Source organism: Phragmites australis, chromosome 14 (assembly GCF_958298935.1).
Source record: "Phragmites australis chromosome 14, lpPhrAust1.1, whole genome shotgun sequence".
Classification (NCBI taxonomy): Eukaryota; Viridiplantae; Streptophyta; class Magnoliopsida; order Poales; family Poaceae; genus Phragmites; species Phragmites australis.
In genome coordinates, this window is record NC_084934.1 from 4013127 (window position 1) to 4038796 (window position 25670).

Below are 25670 nucleotides of genomic sequence, written 5' to 3' on the forward strand. Positions count from 1 at the left end.
ACTAAATGACCTGTTAGGATATGTATGTACATGTTTTCTCTTCTCTTGTTAGAACATGTATGTACAGTATTGTTGTCTCTTACTATTGTTTACTCCCTCCGTTCTTTTTTGTTTGCAGTTGTTGACATTTCGCGGTCTTCAAGGTGCACCTTTAACTACTAATTTGTGCAACCCAATATTAATGTGTACTAATAGATTTATACTTTTATAACAATTGTCGAGAGATTTGAACATATTAGTGGGCCAACTTACGAAACTTTGACGGCACGGATCCTAGGACTACAAACAATCAAACATAAAATAACGGAGGGAGTAGTTTTCATCTGAACTCAGAGACAACTCAAGGGTCCATTCTTACAATGGGTTCTCAGACTGTAGATCTTATAGTTGTATATTATGTATCTCCGTGTGACAAACCTACAAAAAACTCTCTTAGATAAGAGACGGTTTTCATTCTATCCTTGCTTTCTCTTCACTAGGATTTTACTGATGTGATAAAGCTAAGATATGTGCAGAGCTGAAGTGCCACTATTGTAGATCCTGTTGTGTGCCAGGTGCCAGGTGTAAGGATGACTGTCCATTAACTTTTGCGACCTTGCATAATAAGTTTGCTTTAGGTGTTTAAGGTGTGCTAACAAGATAATTGATCCTATTTAAACACCCATTTGCATTGGAGATAAGATTTATTATACCAGTGCTCAATGATGTGACAGTATTCTCTAAGTACGCGTGCCAAAACACCTTGCATTGTACATGCTTAAGAGGATTGTCCAATAACAGCTAGTTCACGCAAAAGAAGCATTGTACAGCCAAAACACAAAGGCATGGCAAGAAAATTACATTCTGTATATAATTAGGAAGCATACGTACAATTTTACATACCAAAAAGTTAAAGGTAAAGAAACATGCTCAGGCTTCATGACCAAGCATTTCTGTATCTTGACTATTTTCTTTATTTTGTTTTCCTGGTTGAACTTTTTTCCTTGGGACTGAAATAGACGATCCAACCAGCACTGTAATCTGTCAGCTTCGTTGATGATCCGATGCATGCTAAGAAGGTCCAAACACTTCATATTTGCAAACTGGGCAATTTTGTTTCATTGAAACAAAAAGGAGTAGGAAATTACACTGCAGAAACTCAGAAAGGCATTTAATATTCGGAAAAACCGAAAAGGAAATTAAACGCCAAGGACCTAAAAGGAAAGTGAATGCCTAATATGTGTAATGGCTTTGACAGAACAAATTGAAGAAGCGCATGTTTCATCTGCTCATTACCTTGTTGATCTTGAGCCATCTAGTGATACAAGCTGCACGGTAATAATGCTTTGTTATGGGCTGGGCTTTGGGCCTGAGATATAGTTTGTTATAGGCTAAAATTACTGTTCGGTAATGTAGCATGACACGTGCTGTAGCCGACATTAGATATGATTAGATTAGTTAGAGATAAGTATTAGAGAAAAGATTTGTTAGTTAGGACCGCTCTTATATAAAGGAGGGTGTATCACCTGTTGTAATCAAGCAAAAAGAAATCTAAAGAACGGTCAGAGCCTTCGAGAGGAGTACTACTAACTGATTTCTTCCTGCTATCTCATCTACCTTAACCAATCCATATCATGCTTGCACGGTATTTTATGAAACTTTCTCGGTTTCTAAAAATTGACAGACATACAAGACAACTCCATCATCAGTAATATGATAAAAATTGCACTACTTGAAGACACCTCTCATCTGTATTCTCATGCCAAACGACAGGTGGGTGTGTTCGTTACTAAGCCCAACAACAGGTATCCGCAGAGTAGCAAACAGGAACATATAATCAATTATAACAGCTCAAGAGCAAACCCAGACAAATTATCAGCTTGGAAACAGGGCCAGCCCTGGGGGGGGGGGGGCGAGCAGTGCGGCCGCTCTAGGCCCCCAACTCGCAGCGGGCTGCGAGTCTGCGACTTGCGCGAGGCCGGCAACCTGCAGGCCGCGAGCGGACTCCGAGTCTCTGACTCAGCGAGACGCCGCCGAGGGCCCGAGGGCCGAGTCCTCCGGCCTCCAGGAGCGCCAGCCGCTAGCGCCTGGCCGCCGCCTGAGTCCCGACTGCAGTATGCAGGATCGCATAGCGCCGACATCGATCCGAACCGCCATCCGCCGAACCCCCGAACCGCCGACCGCAGTCCGCCGAAGGAGAAGGACTGCCTCCCGCAGGGCCCTACCGCCCTGGTCTCCGTCTCTCCGACTCTCGACTCTGCGTGACGCCGGCCGTCGCGGAATCGCGGTGTCGGCGCGTCGGCCGAGAGCCCACTCGCTCCTCCAGGAGCCTAAGGAGATCCAGCCGATCAACCGGCAATCGCGGAGCCACCGCTTGCCGCGCAGCAGCGCCTGGTCAGTCCGCTGTCCGCCGGTGGCCTGGTGCCCGCCCTGGTCCGCCGTCCGCCCGGTGGCCGCCTCGGCCCTCCAGGAGCTTGAGGAGCGCCACTGCGCTAGCCGACAGTAGCGGAGCCACCGCCCGCCAGGCGCTAGGCACCAGCGCGGTAGCGCCTGGCCGGTCCGCCGTCCGCCGGTGGCCCGGGCCCCGGTGCCAGTGCCAGTGCCACTTTCGTTCCTTACATCAAACGCAGACATGCGATGGCGGAAGATTCTTTTGGGGGAACAGTCCGATGTTAATTTCAATTAAATAGAGCAGCATGTTTCAGAAATAGAGCAGCAGCCAACATATTTCAGAAATCACGATTTAAGGTTAATTTCAATTAATCCCATTTTTTTAGTTTTGTAACTTTGTAATTTATATGAGTTCAACCACTAACATGTTAATCGTTTCAATTATCAGTTCGTCCTAGGTATCATGTCATTGAGAAAGTACGTATCAGGTAGCGAAAAAAGGAAAAAGAGAAAACAGGTGGATGAGTTAATAGAATCATAGAAGGGGGCAATGGATAAATTCTTAAGGAGTAATACGGGCAGTTCACGAAACCCAGATGAGTGGGCGATAGTTGCTGTGGAGGAACAAACTAATGTGAACGATGAAGACCAGGACCCTACCCCTACGGAAGACAATGTTGACATCAACGAGGATGATAACAATGTAAGTGGTCATGACAACATATTTAATTCATCTGCTATAGAATCTGCTAGTGTTGATGAGCAGCCAGTTTTTACTACGGATATTTATGATCCAAGAAATTGGGATAATCTTGATAACAAAGCTAGGAACATATTAGTGGAGAAGGGGCCTATAAGAGAAGAAAATATTGTATTCCCTTTAGATGACAACTCAAGACATTTTTCGTATGCTCATTTCTCTAGAAAAATGAGCAATGGGGAGGTTAATGACAGAAAATGGTTAGTGTATTCGAAGCACGTTGATAGAGTGTTTTGCTTTAGTTGTAAGATTTTCAATTCTAGAAATTGCAAGAGTTCATTGGGGCGTGATGGATTTAGAGATTGGAGGCATATTAGTGAGAGGCTAAAAGAACATGAAATTAGTGTCGAGCATATTACCAACATGACCTCTTGGAATGAACTGAGAGCTAGATTGAGGAAAAGTGAAACAATTGATAAAGATTTACAACAACAAATCACAAAGGAGAAAGAACGTATAAGACAAGTTTAACTAAGAATAATTTCCATTGTCAAATTCTTGGTAAACGTAATTTGGCTTTTAGAGGATCCAATGAGCAACTCTATAATGATCAGAATGGCAATTTCTTAGCTTGTGTTGAGATGGTTGCAGAATTTGACTTGGTGATGCAAGACCATCTTAGACGTATTCAAAATAATGAGATTCATTATCATTATCTTAGTCATAAAATTCAGAATGAGTTGGTTTCTCTTTTGGCTTCTAATATTACAAATTCTATCATAAAGATTGTTAAAGAGGAAAAATATTTCTCCATTATCCTTGATTGTACCCCAGATGTGAGTCATCAAGAGTAAATGAGTTTGTTGGTTCGATGTGTTAATATGTCCGATGGCAAAATAAAATTAGAGGAGTTTTTTTTGGGTTTCTTGATGGTGGATGATACATCTGGTTTTGGGCTTTTCGATGTATTGATTGATTCTATCAAGTCTTTTGGTCTTAATATTGATGATATTAGGGGTCAAGGTTATGATAACGGCTCTAACATGAAAGGAAAACACAAGGGGGGGGGGGGGGTGCAAAGACGGTTGCTTGATATTAATCGAAGAGCTTTGTATATGCCATGTGCTTGCCACAGTCTTAATCTTACTCTTTGTGATATGGCTAAATCATGTGCTAAAGCTATTTCATTTTTTGGAATTGTGCAACGGATATATGTATTGTTTTCTGGTTCTACCAAAAGATGGAAAGTTTTGCTTGAACATATTCCAAGTTTAACTGTGAAATCGTTGCGCAATACTCGTTGGGAGAGTCGAATCAAAAGTGTAAAACCAATTAGGTATCAAGCTCCTGAGCTAAGGTCAGCTTTGTTAAATTTAAGAGAAGCTGATGATACTGATCCCAAGGATAAGAGCGATGCAAAAAATTTATTTGAAGTGCTTGGCAGCTTTGAATTTATACTTGGTATGGTTATTTGGTGTCAGGACCCCGATCCCGGGTTCCCCTGTGCCTCCTGTATCAGTCCCTGGATCAAGTAGCTGATACGCACAGAATTCAACAGAATGATATCACAGTCAAACTTCGTGCATAATTAATATGGTTTAGAGTACAAAAGGTTACAACCCATACTGTATATTACATATCTGGCCTAGCGGCCATCAAAGCACACAGCGGAACAAAAGCTCAAGCCACAAGCAACGAGGGTGCGAACGCGACTTTAGATACTATTCTTCATTTCTGGCTTCTCCTTCGGCGAAGTCAGCATCGGCTTCTTCATCTGAATGACAGCAAGAGTGAGTACGGAAGGTACTCAACAAGTCCTATATTACTTCAAAGGGGTTGATAAATGCATAATGGATATTTCAAGGATAAGGCTTTACGGCATAGTTTTAAGCGTAAAGCAGGTTTTATGCAGGTATCAAGTTATATTCTCCACTGTTACCCTTTTGAAATAAACGCAACAAAGCTTTTGAAACAAAGGCAGGCATCTTCTGTTGGTACTGAGTATCACCTCAAGTCCCCAACGTATTAGAAGGTGACCTGGTAACAAGTTGTATCTGGGGGTTTTCAGTCCTGGGAGGGGCTATACCTCACTCCGCAGTCCCTTTTATCACATCTGGTGTACCTCTAGTACCACACAGCTTCTGGCGGATTGAGCCAGGAACCACATCACACGGACATCTAGTCCACACACTCACACATCAAGATGCACGCACCCGGAGTCTATTCAAGTGAGGTCAATGCTTTGCATGTCCATGACCGTGGACACGGCTATTCGAATAGGTTTACACTCTGCAGATGTTGTACAGCTTTACCCATACGATATGCTCAGCCTCCAACCGTTGCAAGCGGAGGAGCGAATCATACCGAGACTCTCCAAACACCTTTCCTGCCGGGCTTTTCCACGAGACACGCCAAGTTCCAGAGCTGCATGTTCCGAAGGCCAGCCTCCATTTTTAAGCCTAAGCCGGTCCCTGAACCTCCAAACAGCGGGACAGATAGACCCCTGGCTGCTCGTTGCTCTCAGCCTCCTGGTATGATGCCCAACTCAGTCCAGTGAAGGAAAATCAAGTCCTGCCCATACAGGACGCATGGTTGCACTGGGTGACTAAGCATGACGGCGCAAGACTCGGTCCTTAAGCGGCCGGGCTAGGCATCTTCATGGGCAATGAATACCATCATGTAACTCAAGCCCCCATGAGCATCCTCCCCGGAGGATCACTCTACCTGCCCGCGCCAAAACAGTTTTCACCCATTTTTACACATCACCTTCCATGTCCCACATGACATCAAGGATTTCTCGACCATCACGGAATTCACAACCATCAAGGAATCATGGTATATGAGTTATTGTTGATAATAGCAAATTGGTCTCTAAGAGAAGTGTTTTAAAAGCAATATCTCTGAGGAGACGTATTTTAAAAGCGACATCTCAGAGGAGATGTATTCAATCCTAAGCATGCTAGATATCAAGACGTCGTCCATCGTTAATATATTTAACAACAGGTATTCCTAGGGTGATATGTATTCTGGATGATGACATGTATGGCATGGCAGTGTTGATAGGGTTAACTACTACAAGTAGTTTGAAGGAAATGCAATATATAGCACATGCGATAATAAGTCCGATTTTAGTTAATCATGTATATTATTCGAAAACATAGGTTCAATATGATCAAGGAAATAGGACTTGCCTTCTCCGGAGTTTTCTTCAAAATCTTGGTTGTAATCAGGATCTTCTTCGCTTCTGATGCTTCCCGCACAGCACTCACAGAATTCTGGCAGATCTGCAATTGCGACTACGACCATTAACGAGCTATACTAGGGAAGAACCAATCACACCAATGGAAAACCAATGAGCCTTAACAAACATCATAATGCAACAGATAACTAGATCTCGATTTTAGATGAATTTTGGCGAAAGAATTGCCGAAATCGGAGCCAGAATGGAGTAGTTACGGCTCCCGGAAGATTTAATATAAAATTAAATCGGAAAATTACGAAATGACACTATTCATAGGTGGGACCCACATGAATAGTACCCAGTGGGCCTAATGGGCTCAGATTGGGCCGAATTTGGGCCTAGATGGGCCTGGGCCGGGCTTGGACTGCACAGTAATAACTACACAGTACTGGCCCATTCGGGTCTGGGCTGGCTAGCTAACGGGCTAGAGGAGCTGGGCCGGCCCGCGGTGCACGGCCTGCTGGCCAGGCCGGTCAGCCGGCCACTGGGCCGAGCCAGGCCGGCTGGCCAGGCCGAGGCATGGCCCAGTTGGCTTGCGCGAACGCGCCAGCGTGCGAACGCGCGCGAGCGGCGGAGCGGAGGGGAAACAAGCCGGCGGCGAGGAATCACGGCGGCGCAGCGCCGGAAAGCTCGCCGGGATCGAGTTTTCACCGGAGTTTCACGACTATGAGTTAACGCCGGGCTTCTACGCGACACGGCGGACTCGGCACGGATCATCTTGACGGCGACCGGCGGAGAGAACGACGCCAGATCACCGCCGGAGAGGAGATGGCGGCGCGGAGCAACTGGACAGCACCTCCCCCGCACGGAGAGGGGCCAATCCTGCAAGGAAAAGAGGCCTAATGCCTCTAGAGCATATGGCACGATGGCCGGATCACAGCACCGGGCAGAATCATGCCGGCGGCGAGCGCAACTGCGGCGGCGGAAACCAAAACACGGCGGCGCACGGTGAAAAGCTAAGGGAGAGCGCGAGGACACCTACACGCTATCTAGGAGGGGGGTGCTAGGGCTTGGGGTGCTCACCGAGCGCAGGAATGACGACGGGCGGGGTGGCGGCCGGCGATTCGTCAGAGAGATGGCGGCAGCGCAGCTCGGCTATCGGCACGGACGAGCTCCAGTCGAGCTTCCGGTGAACAAGCAGCGGCCCAGAGACGGCGGTAGTGTCCTGAAACTCCTTGACGGCACGTGGACGGTGAAGGGGTGACGGCGAGGTTGCAGCGGCGGAAATGGCGGTGGTGGTGGTACGGTGGCGCGGCGAAGTGGAGAAAAGGAGGGAGAGAGAAACGCAGGCTGCTCTACTTATAGACGGGAGGGAAGGCACGGGGAGGCGGTTCACGTGCTGGCGTCACAGGGGCGTCGGTGGCGAGGTGGCGGCCGGCGCCCACCATTTTCCCCGGAGCATGGGCACTCTGCGCCGGCCAGCGCGTGGGCCGCGGAAATCACGGCGCAGAGGCATGGGTAGCAGGGAGAGAGAGAGAGAGAGAGCAGAGGGTGAGCGGGGACTGCGGAGAGTGGTCGGGCGTGCGCGAGATATTTCCCGGAGAGACGGCGACCGGCGATGTCGTCGTCGCGCTGGAGGGGAGAAGGAAGGAGAGGCGCGCGGACGCGTGCGGGCGGATCAGCGACGCGTGGCTCAGCGGACCGCCGAGGGCGTATGAGTGCGCGCGCGTGAGTGGGCCGATACGACGCAGCGAGCTGGGCCGGACGCAGCGCGTGGGAGAGAGGAGGCCGAGCTAGCCAGCTGGGCCAAGAAGGGAGAGGGAAGGGGAAAGCCGGCCCAGGGAGAAAAAGAAAAATGGAAGGAGGAAAAAGAAGGAGAGAAAGAAAAGGTTTTGGAATAATTCAAATTTGGAGAATTTGAATTTGGTTTTGACTTTGGATTCAACAACTCTATTTTGAATATTTGAACTTGGATCTCGAGATTTTCAAGACGATTTGAACCAAAGGATCCAACTAAATTTTTGAATTTGCGCTGAATAGAATCTAAAAGTATATTTTGAATTTGATCCTAGTGCACTTCGAATACTGCTGCAACTTAGCATAACTCACAACTACGAAAGTATACATATACTTGTATATATACATCCACACTCCTATTTTCTTAACCTTAATCAGCCTAATTTACCCTAAAAAGTTTCAATTTGGAGTGAGATTTGCACTAATTGGCAGGCTTAAACTCAGGATGTTACATTTGGCATGCCATTTTATTTGCTGTTAACACTGTGAGTAAGAAGTTGCAATCACCGTCCATGTGCATTGAGTCTACCTTACAGCAAATTGAAGGCATAATGAATTACTTTCACAGCTATAGAAATGAAGGATTTGCTTCTAGTCTGATCATAGCCAAAGATATTGCATCTGAAATGGGTGTAGAGGCATCATTTCCAGTAAAGCGTCATTCTATTAGGAAGAAACAGTTTGATGAAACTGATTATAATGAAGCAAATTTGCAAGCTGAGAGGGTTTTTGAAGTTGATTACTTTTTTGTTATGGTTGATATGGCAATCACTTCATTGAAAACTAGATTTGAAGAACTCCAAGAATTCAAAAGTATATTTGGGTTTTTAATGAGTTCAACAATCTTGAAGTCATTGGATGGTATTGAACTAAAAGACCGTTGCACTAAATTTGCAGAAACTTTCTCTCTAAAGAGTTCATCCGATATTGCGTTAAATGATCTAATTTCTGTGTTAAGTGTTATACAGTTGACTTTACCAGATAGACCAATGTCTGCCATGGAGATTTTTGAGTTTGTCAGAAATGCAGATTGTTATCCTAATATTTCTGTTGCTTATCGGATCTTATTTATTGTACCAGTGACTGTGGCATCTGCCGAAAAAATCTTTTCAAAGTTGAAATTATTGAAGAACCATTTGAGGTCTACAATGTCCCAAGAAAGATTAAATGGTCTGGTAACTTTATGCATTGAGAAGAAATTATTGGATGAGATTGATATTGATACAATCATCAATGACTTCGCATCTAGAAATATCCGAAGAAATTTTTAAAGTAATATGTATGAAGTATTCCATATAAATATTGTTTTTGATGCAATTTAAGTTTTTATCGGTAACAACTCAAATATATTTAGAGCTCTATGTTTAATTTCACATCGGGCCCACAAAATCTCAGGACCGGACCTGCATGGAAATAACCCTGAGAAAAGCAGTCGCAGCATGTCATATTTGGATGGAGTCAACGGATTTACTCTATTTCTCTTCACCGCTGAATATAATCACTACAGGTAAGACGTCCAAGAAATTGAAGGAAAGGGAATCAGTATTGAAGAAAGGGGGAAATTAATTAGATCTCAAGACCTGTTCGTAGCATCTTCACTGCATCTAATGTCCATGTAGTATTTTTCCGGTTCCGCAACAACTTGGGCGAAATAGGGTTCTACCGGGAAACCTTGGTTGACTGCAATCTTTTTCTGTCGGTAAGGATTGTACCAGAGCACCTTCTACTTCTAATAGGCCATGAACTATAGATAGAGAAGAATCATTCTGAGCGAGTCCATAAGAAACATTCGTTATATAGCGGAGAAAATCTCCCATTCATCCGTTAGTGATTTCTTGCTTGCATTGACATTGAATATTCTAGTGCGCTAGGCTCAAACTTGAGGGACGGAGCCTTTCATTTGGTTCGGGGAGTGGATTAAGAACGTTTTAGCCCCTCCCCTCATCTTTGAAAGTGCCGGCGAGGCCCGGGCTTAGTAAGTGAATCGGCAAGTTGGTCAGAAATATGAACATGAGAAATATGCAATTTGCCAGTAGCAACTTGATCTCGAAGTGACTTCCGCTTCATACGTAGTATATTGTAGCAAAATAATAAGTGCTGCTATACATACAATCCATTTGTACGACCGCATTATACGACCAAAGATCGGCATCACCATCGACTTAGCCTCCTGAAGCGATAACAGCGGCCGGCGCCCAGCAAAGCGGCAGGCGGCGCAAGGCCGATCGACCATCGCAATTACGGCGACGCGTCGTATTACCAAATTGCTGCAGATAAGTATGGGTGCTGGCTGGGTTAAGCTTCACCAATATTCCAACAGAACAGCCATCTCTGATCATAGCAACATGCCAGGGTACCGGAGCTCACCTCGAAATGAACGCAGTGAACGAGGACATAGGTAGCAGCTTCAATGGGAATCAATGTTCCGAAGAAAGCATCAGGTCATATCTATGATGCGAGAAAGTATACTTTAACTTGATGATCAAAACATCAAACATACAGTTTCGACATAGGGCAGATTTTGATGAACATATTTCAGTTTTTATGAGTCCGTCCACACAAACATCTCGGATCAACTATGGAAAGAAAGATATATTACCATAAAAGCTAAGAGCTGTAAACCAAGACGAATTGTCAGCAAGGTAAGAACTCTATGAAAAGCAGTCGCATCATAGCATATCGAATTTGCATCATGTCTAGCCCCAGACAAATCCAACTGCGTTTGGTCTGCACCCTCTGTACACTAGATTCTGTGTCACCAAGTATTACCCAAAGTAATCAGTACAAAATTTCACCTTATGGCTATGAGAGCTAAACTGGTGTTGTATATCACATCGCGCTCAACGGGTAGACAAAATAAGAAGCACTGAGTACGGCCACAACCATGCAGAAAGCCAGAACGAAGTATCTGAAAGCAGAGTTGTTGGCCTGCAAGAAACAAAACATCGGTCAAATCTATATTTGAACTCTATTTTCATCTAATATAAATTCCAATTTTTCTATTGGTGAAATGTCAATTAGAAATTCAATCACGATAACTAGCATTACTAAAAGATTGACAAATGAGTTCACATAATCAAAACTTATAGAAGTGAATGTCCAGAGTACATGGTTTAATTATTTCTTCAACTATCCTATGGTATACAGTATTAAGATGGTGATGACACGATATTGAAAAGACAATTCATTACGCATATTTGTTAATTATTAGATGTTCAAAATTCACAAGCTCCTTCAATTGTCCCTACAATCTATATGTACTTACCGAAGAGGAAGTCATGGCTCCCACCAGGGCACCAGCAGCCGCAACTGCCTTGGTGATCTCAGCCTCCACCACGCCACGGGGTAAGTTCAGCGATCCCTTCTGCAGATCAAATCCCAAATTAATGACAAACAGACATAAATCAACCCATTTTTTTAAAAAACAAGAGCAAGTCTACCCCATTTCATTAATAGAGAGGATAATACAAAGACCAACCGGAAAAAGGGGAGAACATCTCACATACACAAACTACCAGAAGAAAGACCACATGCCAACAAACTACTCAAACCACCTGACATTAAAAGATCACCAGAAGCTACTTGTGCATTAGGACCATCAAGGCAGCACAAAAGCACAAACTCACCCAAACGTTATGTTGACTACCTCCTTTCTAACCAATGGCCACAAGTCTGGTGAACCAATCGTACACGTTGAGTTTGTCACTTTGTCCAAACCTAACAAGGTCATGATGGTGTTAACTGCACCTTCCGGAGATTATCCTTTAAGGACTCCATGCGTGTCTATGGCCTTTTCATCCACATCATACCTTTTTCCAATGATGCCTAGATGCTTCATCAACATAAATTGATCATTTTCCTCTATATGCCTAGATGCCTAGAATATTGAGTCATGCTTCTTTTGCTTTGGAAGCTAAACAGGCCTGCGATAAGCTCATTATCAATTAGGCCATGGTTTACTGTTTTTTCTTTCCCAAAGGGCAGCGATGAAAATATATTGCTCCTCTGCTCTCCTTTGATTTCTTGCTACTCTAACCCAAATTCCTTGACAAATTCCCAGTCTAAATTTTATTCCTACTCTCCTTGTTACCAATTACCAGCAAGGGACGCAACAGAGACGAGAATAGGTGGCAGTTTCCAGGGGCAAACATCGGCAGTGATGGAGATCGAAGCATTGGACGCCGGTGACGACAAATAGTGATGGACTGCAGCATGAATTTATCGCATGATAGCAGCGATACTGCCTAGATTCAGAGATGGAACGACAAGGAAGAAGGTCGTCGGCGTGTCACCGGTTTGGTCCCTTGGGGGTGGTGCGGCAGTTCTCCGAGATGGAGACGAGAGGGGAAGTAAGGAGGAGCTGGCACAGTGACCGCGGAGAGAGGGAACGGGCGAAGGAGGGCGGGGGTGAGATAGAAACTGTCGTATCCCGTCGCCGTGAGGACGAGCAAGGCACTGATTTATACAAGAATGAGTAATTCAGACTGGGAAGGGAAGAAATTGGGGACTGGGAATCAGAAGAGCAGCAAGAGGATTGAGAAGAGAACGAAGAACAGGGGAGGAGTTTCAGAATTACATGTTCATCGATAAGGTTCTGAGCACTACAACCGCCCCTTTTAATTTCCTCTCCCTCACGCTGCCAAGTGGGCCCCAAGGTTAGAGCAGTCCCACATGTCAGTTTCTCCTGTTGCCTTTCTTGTATTAGCTGAAGTATTCCATGGGCATGACATTACCCCTCCCTGGGAAAAGAAGTGTGCCCTCAAGCTTCTAAAGAGCCAAACATAGCCACTGTTCATGAGGCCCAGACAAGCTTCTATCCACCCAAATAACTTCCCATAGCAATTGCTCTGTCACCCTTGAACCTTGCCAGGTGACATCATCTTGTAGAATTTCCAAGGAATGAAGCAACAGTGCGCAGATTAACCATAGGACCACCAGTATCTCAACTTTGCAAACAAATTTCTGGATACCTGGATCCCCCCTGTACAGATGGTTCAATATGATTTGTTGCTGCTTCTCAGCAATTGACTTGTACACGTGATTGAGCAAGATGTGGATAATGATTGTATAACCCCACAATACATTCCAGAGACATGTTCTTTAGATCCATGGGTGCCCAACGTTGATACAGTTGAATACTGGTCCAATCAAGCAGTGAATAGAAAGGAGCATACATACAATTCTGACCAGCAACAAGAAATCAAACCCAAGCCCAAAAATTTCCCCTGTACTTCCAATTTGTAACTTCTAATGATGGTGTAGGTAGCAGTTGGCTCTCGGTGGTTTGCTGCTCCCATTCCTCAGCATAGGCTCAACAAGAAACTGTTTATAAAGCTCTGTCCAAATTTGAATCCCATGGAAACTCAAGGAAACAGAGATAATAGTGGAAGTTGACTCACTCTGATATCTTCCATATAGTAGCAAACAACACTTGTAACTCGCAAGTTTCGTCAATGAGGATAAGAAGTGCCAAAGTGGTTACGAACATATTCCCTGCCCAGTGTCAACACAATGTTTCCAAGGAAACCTCCATAGAAACTGAAACCGAAACTTCTTAAGCTAAACACCAGGATCCCAAGGCCTTTCTAGAACGACAAATCTCACTGATTGAACTATGGAAACTGAATCCACATTATTCACATAATTATCTTGTTGTAACTTCATCCCATTGCTCACAGCAGCCTCCTTGCCGGGTCAGAAACCATTGCGTCTCTATGATGGCATCTTGTTAAACACCAGTTGAGCGCTCTCCATTAAAGATCTTCCAGGGCTAAAAGCGTTGCCCATCCATTGTGGCCTCTTGTGGTAAGTATCATTGGTCTTACATCTCACACTCCATGCTGTGTACACCATGAAGTATTGGCTACACTTAGCATCATTTAAGAAGGCCTCAAAAGGATAAATGATGAACTTCTCAACCATTGGAACTGCACCACAGAGCTCAACTGTGGGAGATACGCCATTAGGCACACAATGACCATCACCCTTTTCATGCTTCTTAAACTGCAGCCAGTCACCGCCATGGATCATGTTGCCTGCTACCTCCTCATCTGACACATTCACCACATTCAGGTTAAGAGATGGCGATGAACAGATGGTGTGCATCTCGCAATCAAGTACCTCCTCCATTAGCATGTTTTCTCACAATGGCACATGCGACATGTTCATGACTCCGGCAGACTGCCCGGCCTTAATGTTCCAGCGCATAAAGTAGCGACCTACACGCACTCCTTTCTTCCACTTGACAACATTGCTATGCTTGGACTGGCCTTTTGTTTAATTAGTTGCTTCATCAAATACTTGAGGCACTATAACCCTGTCTTGAATTGCAGATGGATGCACACTAACATTTCTGCATTTTTCGTCATCTAAAGGCTTCTCAATGCTCTCTAATGGCTGCTGATCAGTGCCTGGACCAAATGTATTGCGCACTGCGGCACAAAAAAACTTCCAAGATTCCAGAACATACCTTGTCTTGTAAGCATGCAACCAAAGAGCGGAATCATCAATCATATTCATCACAGCAGCTGTGATCCAAAGCGTTGAAGGAATGTTGTACAGCCAAAGCAAGCATCAAAATTCTCATGACATTTCTGCAAATTAGTGCATCAAACTTTAGAATCCCTTTCGGCCTTTCTGTACTGGACCTGGAGAACTGGGCTCTTTGTGCATTACAAGCATTGCCCAACTCCTACACCTCAATCTGATAAACACGCGGAACATGCGGAACATCCAACGGACAACAACCATCATAGATACACCTTCCATGCAAAGTGTTCAAACCATGTGTAGCCTGCTGATGTGTTTGATATTTTACAAACACTTGACAACCTGCTGGCTTGTAGGTGGCAGCGATCTCAACCACTCTGTATGATTCGAACACTTGATGCTGCACCTTTGTTCTCACCACATGGCGCATGTGATGCACATTAACAATAAGAACATGGCCTATGTTCAGATCATGACCTTCCTGACAACATGGCATTCCATCGAGCCCCTGGTGGGCGCCATTATTGAAGGCAACTTCCTTAACATGACCTGTTTGCTGCACACTGATGAAAACATGCTTTGGCATCTCCTTCGAACCTAACACCACCTACTTGCTTTTAGCGCCATGGATCTCCATGTTCTCAAATCCCATTGCCTGCTGCTCCTCCATCAACACCTTTGGCACAGCAGACATTGGATCGAACACTTGGCAGGCACCTTGTTTTACTTGGGTAAATTGGAACAGCATCGTCACTTCCCACTACTCTAGTGTTCGAGAAAAAACTTCCCACTCCTCTATGTCGATCTAACCTTGGCCTGGAATCACAGCAATCTAAGCAATCGCCAACCTTCCCCTAGGGTTTACAGATCAAACACTAGAATCGCGAGCAGATAGCAAGGCTTGGGCATGACAGAGGCGACGAATTTGTTAGTTTTACTCACGTAGAAGTGGACGAGGACGGAGAGGGTGCCTGCGGCGGCCGCGACGGCCAACTCCTCGACGTCCTCACGGCGCAGGGTGACGTTCTCCCGGGACATCTCGGCGAGCCCGCGCCTCGCGCCGTCGGCCGCGGCGTCTGCAGCCTCCACGACGCCCAGCAGGCTGCCAGGACGGAGGAGGCTCCGGACCAGGCTCCTCACCCTCGCGGCGACCTCCTCCGTGACGGCGGCGGCGGCAGCTACCTCCTGTTCCGACCCCATCTGCGGCAGAACCACGTTACCACCAAAAGCGTTAGCAAAACCAGAGCAACAATCAGGTGGGCGGTGAGGGTGTTCAGACTCGTACGCTCTCCTGCGAGGCAAGCGACGGCGGCGGCGAGCGGTGGGACGCGGCGCGAGCGCGAAGGCGGCGAGGTGTGGTGCGCGGCGCGAGAGTGAAAGCGGAGTGCGATTTCTGGGCCGTCTGGAAGAGGGCGGCTGCGGATGATGCCGGATCACCCGAGCAGTTATGGATGGCCGGGTTGCGCAAAAGGGCCTTGGGCCTGCTTCGTTGACGCGCGTGCTTTTCTTCTTTTATTTTTCTTTTCATTTTTCTGTGGATTTTTTTTCACGCCTTCCAAATTTCTATTTTGGCCTCATATTGGCTCTCAGGAACCTAGAGTTTCGTAATTGAATGTTGGTTCATCTTAATCTCTTAAAAATTCGATTCTATCTTTTAGGGGTTTTAACACTATATATATAAGGTAGAATCTTTTATTGTAGAACACAGATGAATAAAGGATAGAAAGATTTCCCCCTACATTGTATCTTCTTTGTGCAATTGTTCTCTCGAGAGATTGCTAGACTATACCCGATAGCCATGGTTTCTTAACAAGTTATCAACATGAAGCTCTGACGGAGACCAAGCTAGCGGAACGAATCTGCCTACGACCGATCGATATTGTACCGATATCGTCGTCAAGCGGGCAGGTCATGGCCTAGACTATATGCCATACGCGGCACTAATCTGTTTGCAAAAATAGAAATGTACGATCGATACATATCCTTGTAACTACTGTTTTTTGCTTCGGATCTATACATCTACGTGAATAGCATGAACAGTATGTGAACAGTAGCATGAATAGCATAGTAGAACTCTAGCATGAACTGCATCAGCGTGAATACGGCGTAGAACTAATGGGGCCCACAGCCGCCACCATACCGTTGGCCAGAATCCAGCGGCTGTACCCCTGCACAGAACGTGGTGGCTCGATGGCCACCACCACAGATCGAAAAAAGGGGAGGTATATCGTCGGCATGGAAGCCGACGACCATCGCGTCTTGCACCAGCCGCCTGTAGCCCTCCACGCACCGCCACCCGATGTCGAGCCGGGCCGGTTGCCTGCAGCCCGCCGCTTGCCGTGCACCTGAAGCAGCCTAGAAGCCGCCACGCTGCGTCTCTGCGCCGCATCGTCGCCTAAAGTATGCACCATTTGCAGCCCCATCGATGCACCGTGCGCCACCAAGAGTCTTGCCGGCACCGGCCACCGTAGGACACTGGCATTGTTCTGCACCAGCCTCACTTGACCAGCACCAGCCTCACTTGACCAGCACCAGCCTCGTTGGCGCTGCCCAAGCTTGCAGGCCGGCCTAGTATGGGATGAAATATGGTGAAAAATAAAGAAAAATCCAAAATTTTACTTTTAGCCCCCCGAATCTTCTATTAATTGAGCGCAACCTCTATATTTTTGCATTTAGGCCCCTGGTTATTCTAAAAATTATCCAGAGGCTTTGTTTTTGCATAGAAGTACCTCCAAAATTTGAATTTTGCATCAGTTTTTGCAATTATGCAGTATTTATTTATATATTATTATAATGTTTAAATTGTCTGTTATGCATTTAAATTCAGTAATATTCATATAATAGCATAGAAAATATCAGAAAATTTACAGCAACCCTATTTAGCAATACGAAGCAATTTTACTAGTAATAATACTTGCGTCATTTGAATATGTAAATGGCTGGCATCATGAACAAGAAGTTCGCTTAGCTAAGTGCAGATAGCCGCACCTATTTCACTTGGGCATCGGATGTACGGATTCTACTTGGAGCGAAAAGGCTTCGCGCTGTCATTGGCCTAGGAACAAGTAGTGCAATGGTCCCCACGGAGGATGAGAATGATCAGGCATCATTTTCTCCACCACCATCTCTCCCCTACTTTGAAGGATGAGTACATGACAATCATCAACGCTAATGCACTATGAAACGCACTGCGGGAGCATTTTGAGCACCTTAAATATACCATCAAGCCTCTTGCAGAGCAAGAATGGGTCCGGCTCCGTTTCTATGACTACAAGCATGTCAGAGAGTACAACTCCACGCTGCACCGTATTTGCATACTTCTATCTCTCTATGGAAAAGAGATCACAGAAGAGGAAAAAATTGAGAAGACTCTCTCCACTTTCCACCCGAATGTGACAGAATCTGCATGCAATCACCGCCAATCAAAATATAAGAAGTATTCTGAACTGATTGACAAACTGCAGCTTCATGAAATTCATGACGAAGTCATAAACAAAAACTTCTTATCTCAGCCGCAAGGGAAGAGTTGTGGTCTAGAAGTCAATCACAGCTCTTTCAAAGTACGCAAGAATTGAAATAAGAAGCGGGGAAGGGAGGAAGGAAAGTGGTGGAAGACAAGGTCAAGTCCGGTGATGATAATAGCAAGACAAAGAAAGAAGTCAAGCTATACGGTGAGCAGAACTAAACATGCTATAAGTGCGGTGTTTGGGGCCATTGGTCCCGAATTTGTCAAGCACCAAAGCATGTTGTGGAGGCATATCGGAAGAAGAAGATGGAACAGCCAGAAGCACACCTCACCATTGCAGTGGGGATGGAGGTGGACAAAGTTACCGCAATTAAAAGGGAACCATCTCACATGGAAGTTGATGACACCACCATACTGGCAGTAAAATACTTGCCAATGAAGGATGCAGATACCTCTACTTTGCCCTACTCCACTGCCATAGAAGATGCCATGAAAGATGAAGCAGAAAAGAAAGCCATTTATTTCGCTGACTCTATCTAGAATTAGAGTAATTAACTATTTATCTAGTTGGCGAATTTAGAAGGATTGAATAAATAAATGAAAGCTCTAAAAGAGCCAGCTTAGCTGCAAACAATATTTTTCGGTATTTAATAGAATATGTGTGACACCCGCATGGAGGAACTGTATTGTGGATAATGGAACCACAAACACTATCTTAAGAGAAAAGATGTATTTTTAGTCTATTACAAATAGTTCTGGAAAAATGATGACTATCATTGGTAGTGACAAATGTATAGTTGGTTTTGGAAGAGCCATAGTCATCCTACCTATGAGAAATACTTTGCACATTGAAGAAGCATTATTGTACCTTGAATCTACAATAAATCTATTAAGTTTTAAAGATATTCACGCTAATAGTTTCTAGGTAAAAACTGGTGAAGAAAATGGTAGGGAGCACCTACTCATCACTAAGCGCAATAGTGAAGTGAGAATAATAGAAAAAAACTTCCCTCCATGAGAAGTGGCTTGTACTATACTCGTATTAGAGCACCTGAAGTGCTCACTACCTTGAAGATTGTGTTTCATAGTGCAGAATTATTCTCCCTATGGCATGATAGATTAGGTCATCCTGATCTTAGAATGATAAGAAACATAATTACTAACTCACAAGATCATGGCATAAATGTAAAAAATTTCCCGAATTATAAAGATTTTGTATACCCTGCATGTGCTACTCGACACCTCGTGCGGCCACGTCGCTATTTAATTACAGGCGTACAATCTATCGCTCGGCTCGATCCATCCATTCTTAGGCATGCTGCCTCTTTGATGCTTCGAGGCCCCTCCCAATTCACAGAGAGGAAAAGGCTGCTGCCTTCTCCACACTGGTCTTCCCTTCCCTCGTCACCATCTCTACAGCCCCAAACCCTCTCCCCAAAAATCACCACCACCTCCCTCTTCTCCTCCACTCGCTCACAAGCCTCTCCCGTACCAGTTCGCGAGGCGCAACTGCGTTCACCGGGCGAACAATACCGGATCGTGATGGAGAGCTAGGCCCACAGGGTGGTGTATTCTGAAATCTCTCCTCTTCCAGAGTCCAGAGCTCGAGCCTTCCTGAAGCCCCAATCCCCAAATTGCAATTAGACTTGCACGACTCTGTCACCTCCACATCCGCCACCCCTCAGCTCTGCCCATCAGTCCTTAGCCTCTGCATCCCTTCTCCCCGACACGATCGCATGCTCGCTGCGCACCTCTAGCCCCAGCCCCGATGCTCTCTCCTCGCTAGCGCTCCCTCTCCGCCGCCCTGCTCTAACTGTCAGGCGACCATCGTCGTCGTTACCATGCGCCTTCACCACCACCTGCTACTGTTGCGGCGCAGACCTGACCGCAGCACCCTCCATGGGCTCGCCGCCCTGGGTTCCATCCGTCCTAGGGCTCAGCGTCACCATGCCCTCGTCTACGACCAACTTTTGCCGTACTATGGTGGTCTCAATGGAGGTTCGGCGCCCTCCGTCAATGCTTGGTTAGCTATTTACTCTACCACTGTTTTCCTACTCTTCCCCCCCCCCCCCCCAACTTGATTTCCTCCATGCTCTAGGATTTGTGACTACAGCTTGATTGCATCACCGCTCAGCATCATCTGCAAATACTGGCGCCAATGGACACACCTAGCTCACAATTTATACGTATGTCCATCTTGCTCCTCCGGGACAGCAATAGTAAGCTTTCCTGAAGATCCACTTGCTGCTTTTTCCACTTAATCTACATCCTCTTCTATGATACACATTTGCTTTGATTGATGTCCAGTTCCCCTGCTCAAGTGAACAGATAATTATGTAAATCAAGGAGAAATACTTATATAAATTACGGTAGACTGTGTTCCTCTGCTCTGATTTTTTTTATTTTGCTTTTTTTAAATAATACTACATCTACCTGGAACAAGGGATGGTGCAGTTGATGACCTCTTTAAGAAACCATGTTCTGGGATATATTGCAGTGCTCTTCTCCTTGATGTATGCTAATTTTGCGTACTGATGTGATTCATTGAGCTATGAGGTCACATTTCAGAAACTCTCTATTATCATTTATCAATCAATATAGCTGACATTGCTAATATCATTCTTATTGTTTTTCCTGAGATTTTTAAAGGTGGTCTATTCTATCGTATTATCTTTTTCTCTGAGTTCCACGCGTACCCGCCTTGAGGTCAAACTTACAGTATTATTTTCTAACTGTGTTTGTTTTCCCAATTTTAGATTGGTTGCATGAAAGATTCAACTCCATGACCATTGTTGAGATTGTTGAGGTGAGGTACTCCATTATTGTAGGATCGAGAGTGACAACTAGAGAAGTGTGAATAGACGCCTCAACAAATTTCTTTCGAAATCGATGGCATACTCCTTTCTTACCCAACGTTCCTCAAAAATGCACAAACGGAAGCAAACTGAGAGAAACAAAGGAAAGAGATAAAACTAAGGAGGGCATAGATCTAGTGTATGAAAGAATGAACCTTAGGTTCCATTAGGCACACAACCACTAGTCATAGCCAAAAAACAAGCAACTTGTAAAGGAACTAAAGAAGATGGTCGCCGGGCAAAGAAACTCTCTAAGTTGATGATCTAGAGGCAAGTGAACTCAAGATCCATGAGTATACACTCGTATGTGAATTTTATGACTAGCAACAACAAGAACAACTTTTCAAGGGACGAAAATTTCAGCTCAAAACTGAAAACGAAAATAACCACCGAAAAAGAGAAACTATCAACCAAAACAAAGGAACCAATAGAGGAATACTAAAAGGAGATGAGCATGAACAAATGCAAGAAAATAAACTTCATTAAGCTCAAAGAACAACCCTATTTTGACAGATTATAAAGTATTTTTCCCTCACAAAAACTCTAACATATTACGAAGGCTAGGCCTATCTTCTCCTCTCCTCCAAAACCTAATTCTAGGCACTCAAATGACTTGTTTCCCTTCTCCTCACAGCACTACCCCTCTATTTATAGGCCTAGAGAGGCTAGTTGGGAGCCAAGTTTCCTTGTTCTCAAAGTGCCTGTCGGAGGATGAACTCCTCAAGCGGGGATCCGGAGGGACCCCTTTGAGATTCGGTCAGGGGGATGATTCTGAATCTACCTTGTACGTGAATTAAATGAGAGTGTGTGGGAGATGCAGGCGGGGCGGATGATCAGATGCTAGTGGAGTAAATGCTCGAGGGATTTTTAGACAGGTTCAGGCCGCACGGAGCGTAATACTCTACTCCTGTGTGTATGCTATAAATGCTCTGGGAATGCCTCTCTGTGGATCTCTTGCGTTACAAGAATTTTTGTCTAAATCTAGAGCTTCGGTCTCGCTTCGAGCTTCGTGTGTCCTGACTTTGTTAGCTTGTCTACGTCTGTTGAACTTTTTGAACTTGTCTCGGTCTTCTAAAACCTCCTCCTTGTCGTCAGGGTGCACCCCCCTTTTATACCGTCGGGGGGGCTTGACGTGCCCAGAAAGGAGGGCACGAGTCCCCATGAGTCATAAATGGAAAGCAACCATCATGGGCTGCAGCTTGATGTTACGGGGAGTTGAAAAGTGCGTCCTGACCGGTCTTGTCGCCCATTACGCACGGCTTTAGCCATTTGCAGGAGGGGGGCCCACCGGGCAACCGCCGAATCACCCCGCATGCCCGCTCGGTCAGAGCGGGCCTAACATAGCAGGGGGGGCAGGCGATAAGCCTCGAGCCCAGCGACGATATCTCCAAGCCACGTAGGATGACGTGCGATGGGACCCGTCGCAATAAATGTCCCCACGCCTCCCTGCCAGGCGGTGGCAGGGACTGACAGCAGGCGTGGGGGAGTGGTTGGAAGTGACAGGCCACGCTTGCTCTTAAGTACAGCATCGGGTCTCTCACCAGCTGATACCTCACCGCTGAGTCCTTGTGGGGTCTACCGGCAAGGGGCTTCTCAGGTCCTCGTGGAACTTTGGGTGCTCGAGAACTACTGTTCATAACCCTGAGCACCCTCTCCCAGATATGTCTTTTCTCGGTCCTCAGGGAACTCGGGTACTCGGGGACCACTGTTCATGGCCCCGAGCGCCCTCTCCCGGAACTGTGTCTTCTCGGGTCCTCGGGGAACTCGGGTACTCGGGGACCACTGTTCATGGCCCCGAGCGCCCTCTCCCGGAACTTGGACTTCTCAGGTCCTCGGGGAACTCAGGTACTTGGGGACCACTGTTTATGGCCCCGAGCGCCATCTCCCGGAACTTGTACTTCTCGGGTCCTCGAGGAACTCGGGTACTCGGGGACCACTGTTTATGGCCCCGAGCGCCCTCTCCCGGAACTTGGTCTTCTCGGACCTCGGGGAGATAGTCCCTGAGGGAAGGCGCCACGTGACATTCTGCTATCCTGGCCTCGGGACTTGGGGACCCTTGGTTCCCATGTCACCGACAGTGCCCCTCCTACCTACCACCTTCCAATGCACTCCCACCAACCACCGGGGGCGCTTTCGTCCGTTTCAAGCTCCATCCATCGAACAACCATAACCTTTTCATGACTTAGGTTTGCCTCGATGGAAGCTTCATGATGATACCACGTGACCCTCCAGCCCTCCCACGATTTTGAGGCCAAACCGTGAAACCCTCTGCACTCTTCTCAAAGCGTGACTCGCCACTTGCTTAGACCTTAAGCAAGAGCTCCGATGTCGACGTGTGTACTCTGTCTTACGATCCTAACTGCCAGCAAGTCTCTCCCGCTCCCAATCCCTCGGGTCACCTTGTCACTTGCACCGGCATCCCTTTCGCTTGACTTTATCAACACACCATCTTCATCCATCTTTTATGCTTTGCTTGACCTCCACATGTCTAGCTAGGATCATCTTTGACTCCGTCTGGCCTCATTGGTCATCTGGCACTAAGCTCCCCAATTAGCCCTGATCATCCTATCGTCGACCGCCAAGTCGCATCTATCACCTTCACATTATGAGGCAAGCAAACATGTTTCTTCAAATTCACCACAAGTTAGATCATAATCAAAATCATCAGTTGAAAGCATATCTCAAAAAATTCATTAACACTGGATGTTCCGGTGTGCACTGCCTCTGAGCACCGGAACATCCAGTTAGTACATCTCCACTGTGCACTGAAAAATCTTGTCTCTGCAAGAAATTGTTCAGTGATATGCTCCGATGATCATAGTGTCTATCACCGGACCATCCCGCGCGTTTATCTCCTCCAGATCACCCATTTGCATCATCTCTACAAGAATTGCTCTAGCGTGACCTTGCGGTGACACACCGGAACTTCCGGTGTTAACATCGGAACTTCCGATAAGAACAACTCCTATTTTTCTTCGAAAAATTCTTCTCTACAAGAAATGCTCCGGTGATACTCTTCGGTGTTCCCATAACCATCATCGGACCATTTGGTGCATTGATCTCCATTTTCTTCCTAAAATCTGCTCTACACAAATTGGTCCGACGAGTACAAACTACCCACACCGGAACTTCAAGTGAACATCGGCACCGGAACTTCCGCTGTGTGCAAAATTCCTGTGCTTAGAGATGAACTCGCCAAAAACATTTTCCGCCAACTCGAGTTAATCAAGATCAAAGGTGAGCATCAACACACACATGCTAACTAAGCTCAACTCAACTTGAACATTATCAATGATTCATCACACAAATAAACCAAAATATTTATCCACTTAGTTTCTCAATTATTATTCAATTGTTCTCTTGATCTGAGTTGTCGAACAATGTCTCAAAGCATTACAGTCACTATCCACAAGAATCTAAGGTAATAGCTCTATATCCTTTGATTTATCTCCTACAATATACGATGAATTCCAATAGCTCTTTACATACACAAGAAATTAGTCTGATAATAATTTAATTATAGAGATTCCTCCATTCGATCATGATCCGGTGAACGTTCCCTACTCGAGAAAAATCTCATCCTCCTCATCTCCCATCTGGCCATTCCCTTCTCGCGATCCCCTGTCCCCCCTACCCAGCACCGCCCACCGCCGCAGCATCCCCTGTCCTCCGGGGTTCTTCCTCTGGCCCTACAGTTGTGCAACTCTCCACCGCTACACTCGCCCTCCTCCTCTCTCCATCTTGACCGGGAGCTCAATTCGGAGGCCAATATTTACATCAACGCACAAGGGCGCCTGCCCACTTGCTCGCCGCTTGCAGATCCGATAGCACCGATCCCTTGGATGCCGTGCTTTTCTACACCGTCCGCTTCCCCACCGGAGCGGCTATCATCGACACCTTCCTCAGCAGGTCCAGTGGCTACGACCAATTTTGCATTGGGCTGCACATACGGTGGCTCCAGGCCCCAGTCACTCAGTCGGATCCGGCATCCACAAACCCTTTGGCGGCGGATCTAGTGTCCCTGGCAACTGCCTCTATTGTCCGCTGATCGTCATCCTCACTCTTCAACTGTCCGGCACCAGAAGCCAACTAGAGCACATCTCCGTCCATGCTTATGTCTGGGAAACAGAAAATTTCAGCTAATTACTAGCTATTGGCACATTCATTTCATCGATTTGCTCTATGTTTCTTCGCAACTTATTTCAGTTCATATTTAGAATTGCCACCATTTCAGTTATGTCTAAATGGAGGAGCAAAGTGCTTAGTCCGATCATAGCAAGGTGAGCGTTCAAACTGTTCTTCGTTTTACTCTGGAGCTTCTTCGTCAATGACAAACCAGAGAGGTTTCATGTCTCAAAATCGTTTGCAGGATAACCTTTGTCTAATTTATGGAATATTTAAACAACCATTTTATTTCATGAACCAATTTAGCGTCACTGTATTGTATATTCAGAAATAGAATGGTTCAATTCAAGGTTGTGCAGTGACTTAATCAGATCATTTCAAATCAAACAGAGCCAATATTTTGGAATTGCAACTTTATTTTGTGGCATGCTACTGTTTTTATGAATCAATTTATGTGTTTTGACCTTGCTTGGATGCACCGTATGAATTAGTGCTGCACTTGCGATGGCCTCCAGTTGGCCCCAGATTGTCTAAAAATACAGTCACATATTGTTGAATCAATATCCTGGACGTATGATACATAGGTTCATAGGTAAATCTTACATGATTCTGCATATAGCCCTCATAATTAATAGGCTTTGCTTTTCTCCAACAAAACATTAGCTCTGAAGGGATCTGGAAGAAAGC

At 45.7% G+C, this 25670-nt stretch overlaps 2 protein-coding genes across 2 annotated transcripts; one reads left to right on the forward strand and one right to left on the reverse strand.

Annotated features, from left to right (window-relative positions):
* Nucleotides 1-2920: 2920 nt before the first annotated feature.
* On the forward strand, nucleotides 2921-9319 carry LOC133891270 (uncharacterized). Its single transcript, XM_062331980.1, is given in 4 exon segments — nucleotides 2921-3623; nucleotides 3626-3754; nucleotides 8481-8812; nucleotides 9017-9319. Coding segments are annotated over 4 exon segments (1467 nt in total).
* A 1183-nt stretch (nucleotides 9320-10502) lies between these two features.
* LOC133891683 (uncharacterized) lies at nucleotides 10503-15978 on the reverse strand. The gene is made up of 4 exons (XM_062332419.1): nucleotides 15823-15978; nucleotides 15480-15737; nucleotides 11314-11412; nucleotides 10503-10976 (listed from the first exon to the last, which is right to left on the reverse strand). The coding sequence occupies exons 2-4, from the start codon at nucleotides 15735-15737 to the stop codon at nucleotides 10878-10880; spliced, it is 456 nt and encodes a 151-aa protein (XP_062188403.1). The 5' UTR covers nucleotides 15823-15978; the 3' UTR covers nucleotides 10503-10877.
* Nucleotides 15979-25670: the final 9692 nt, after the last annotated feature.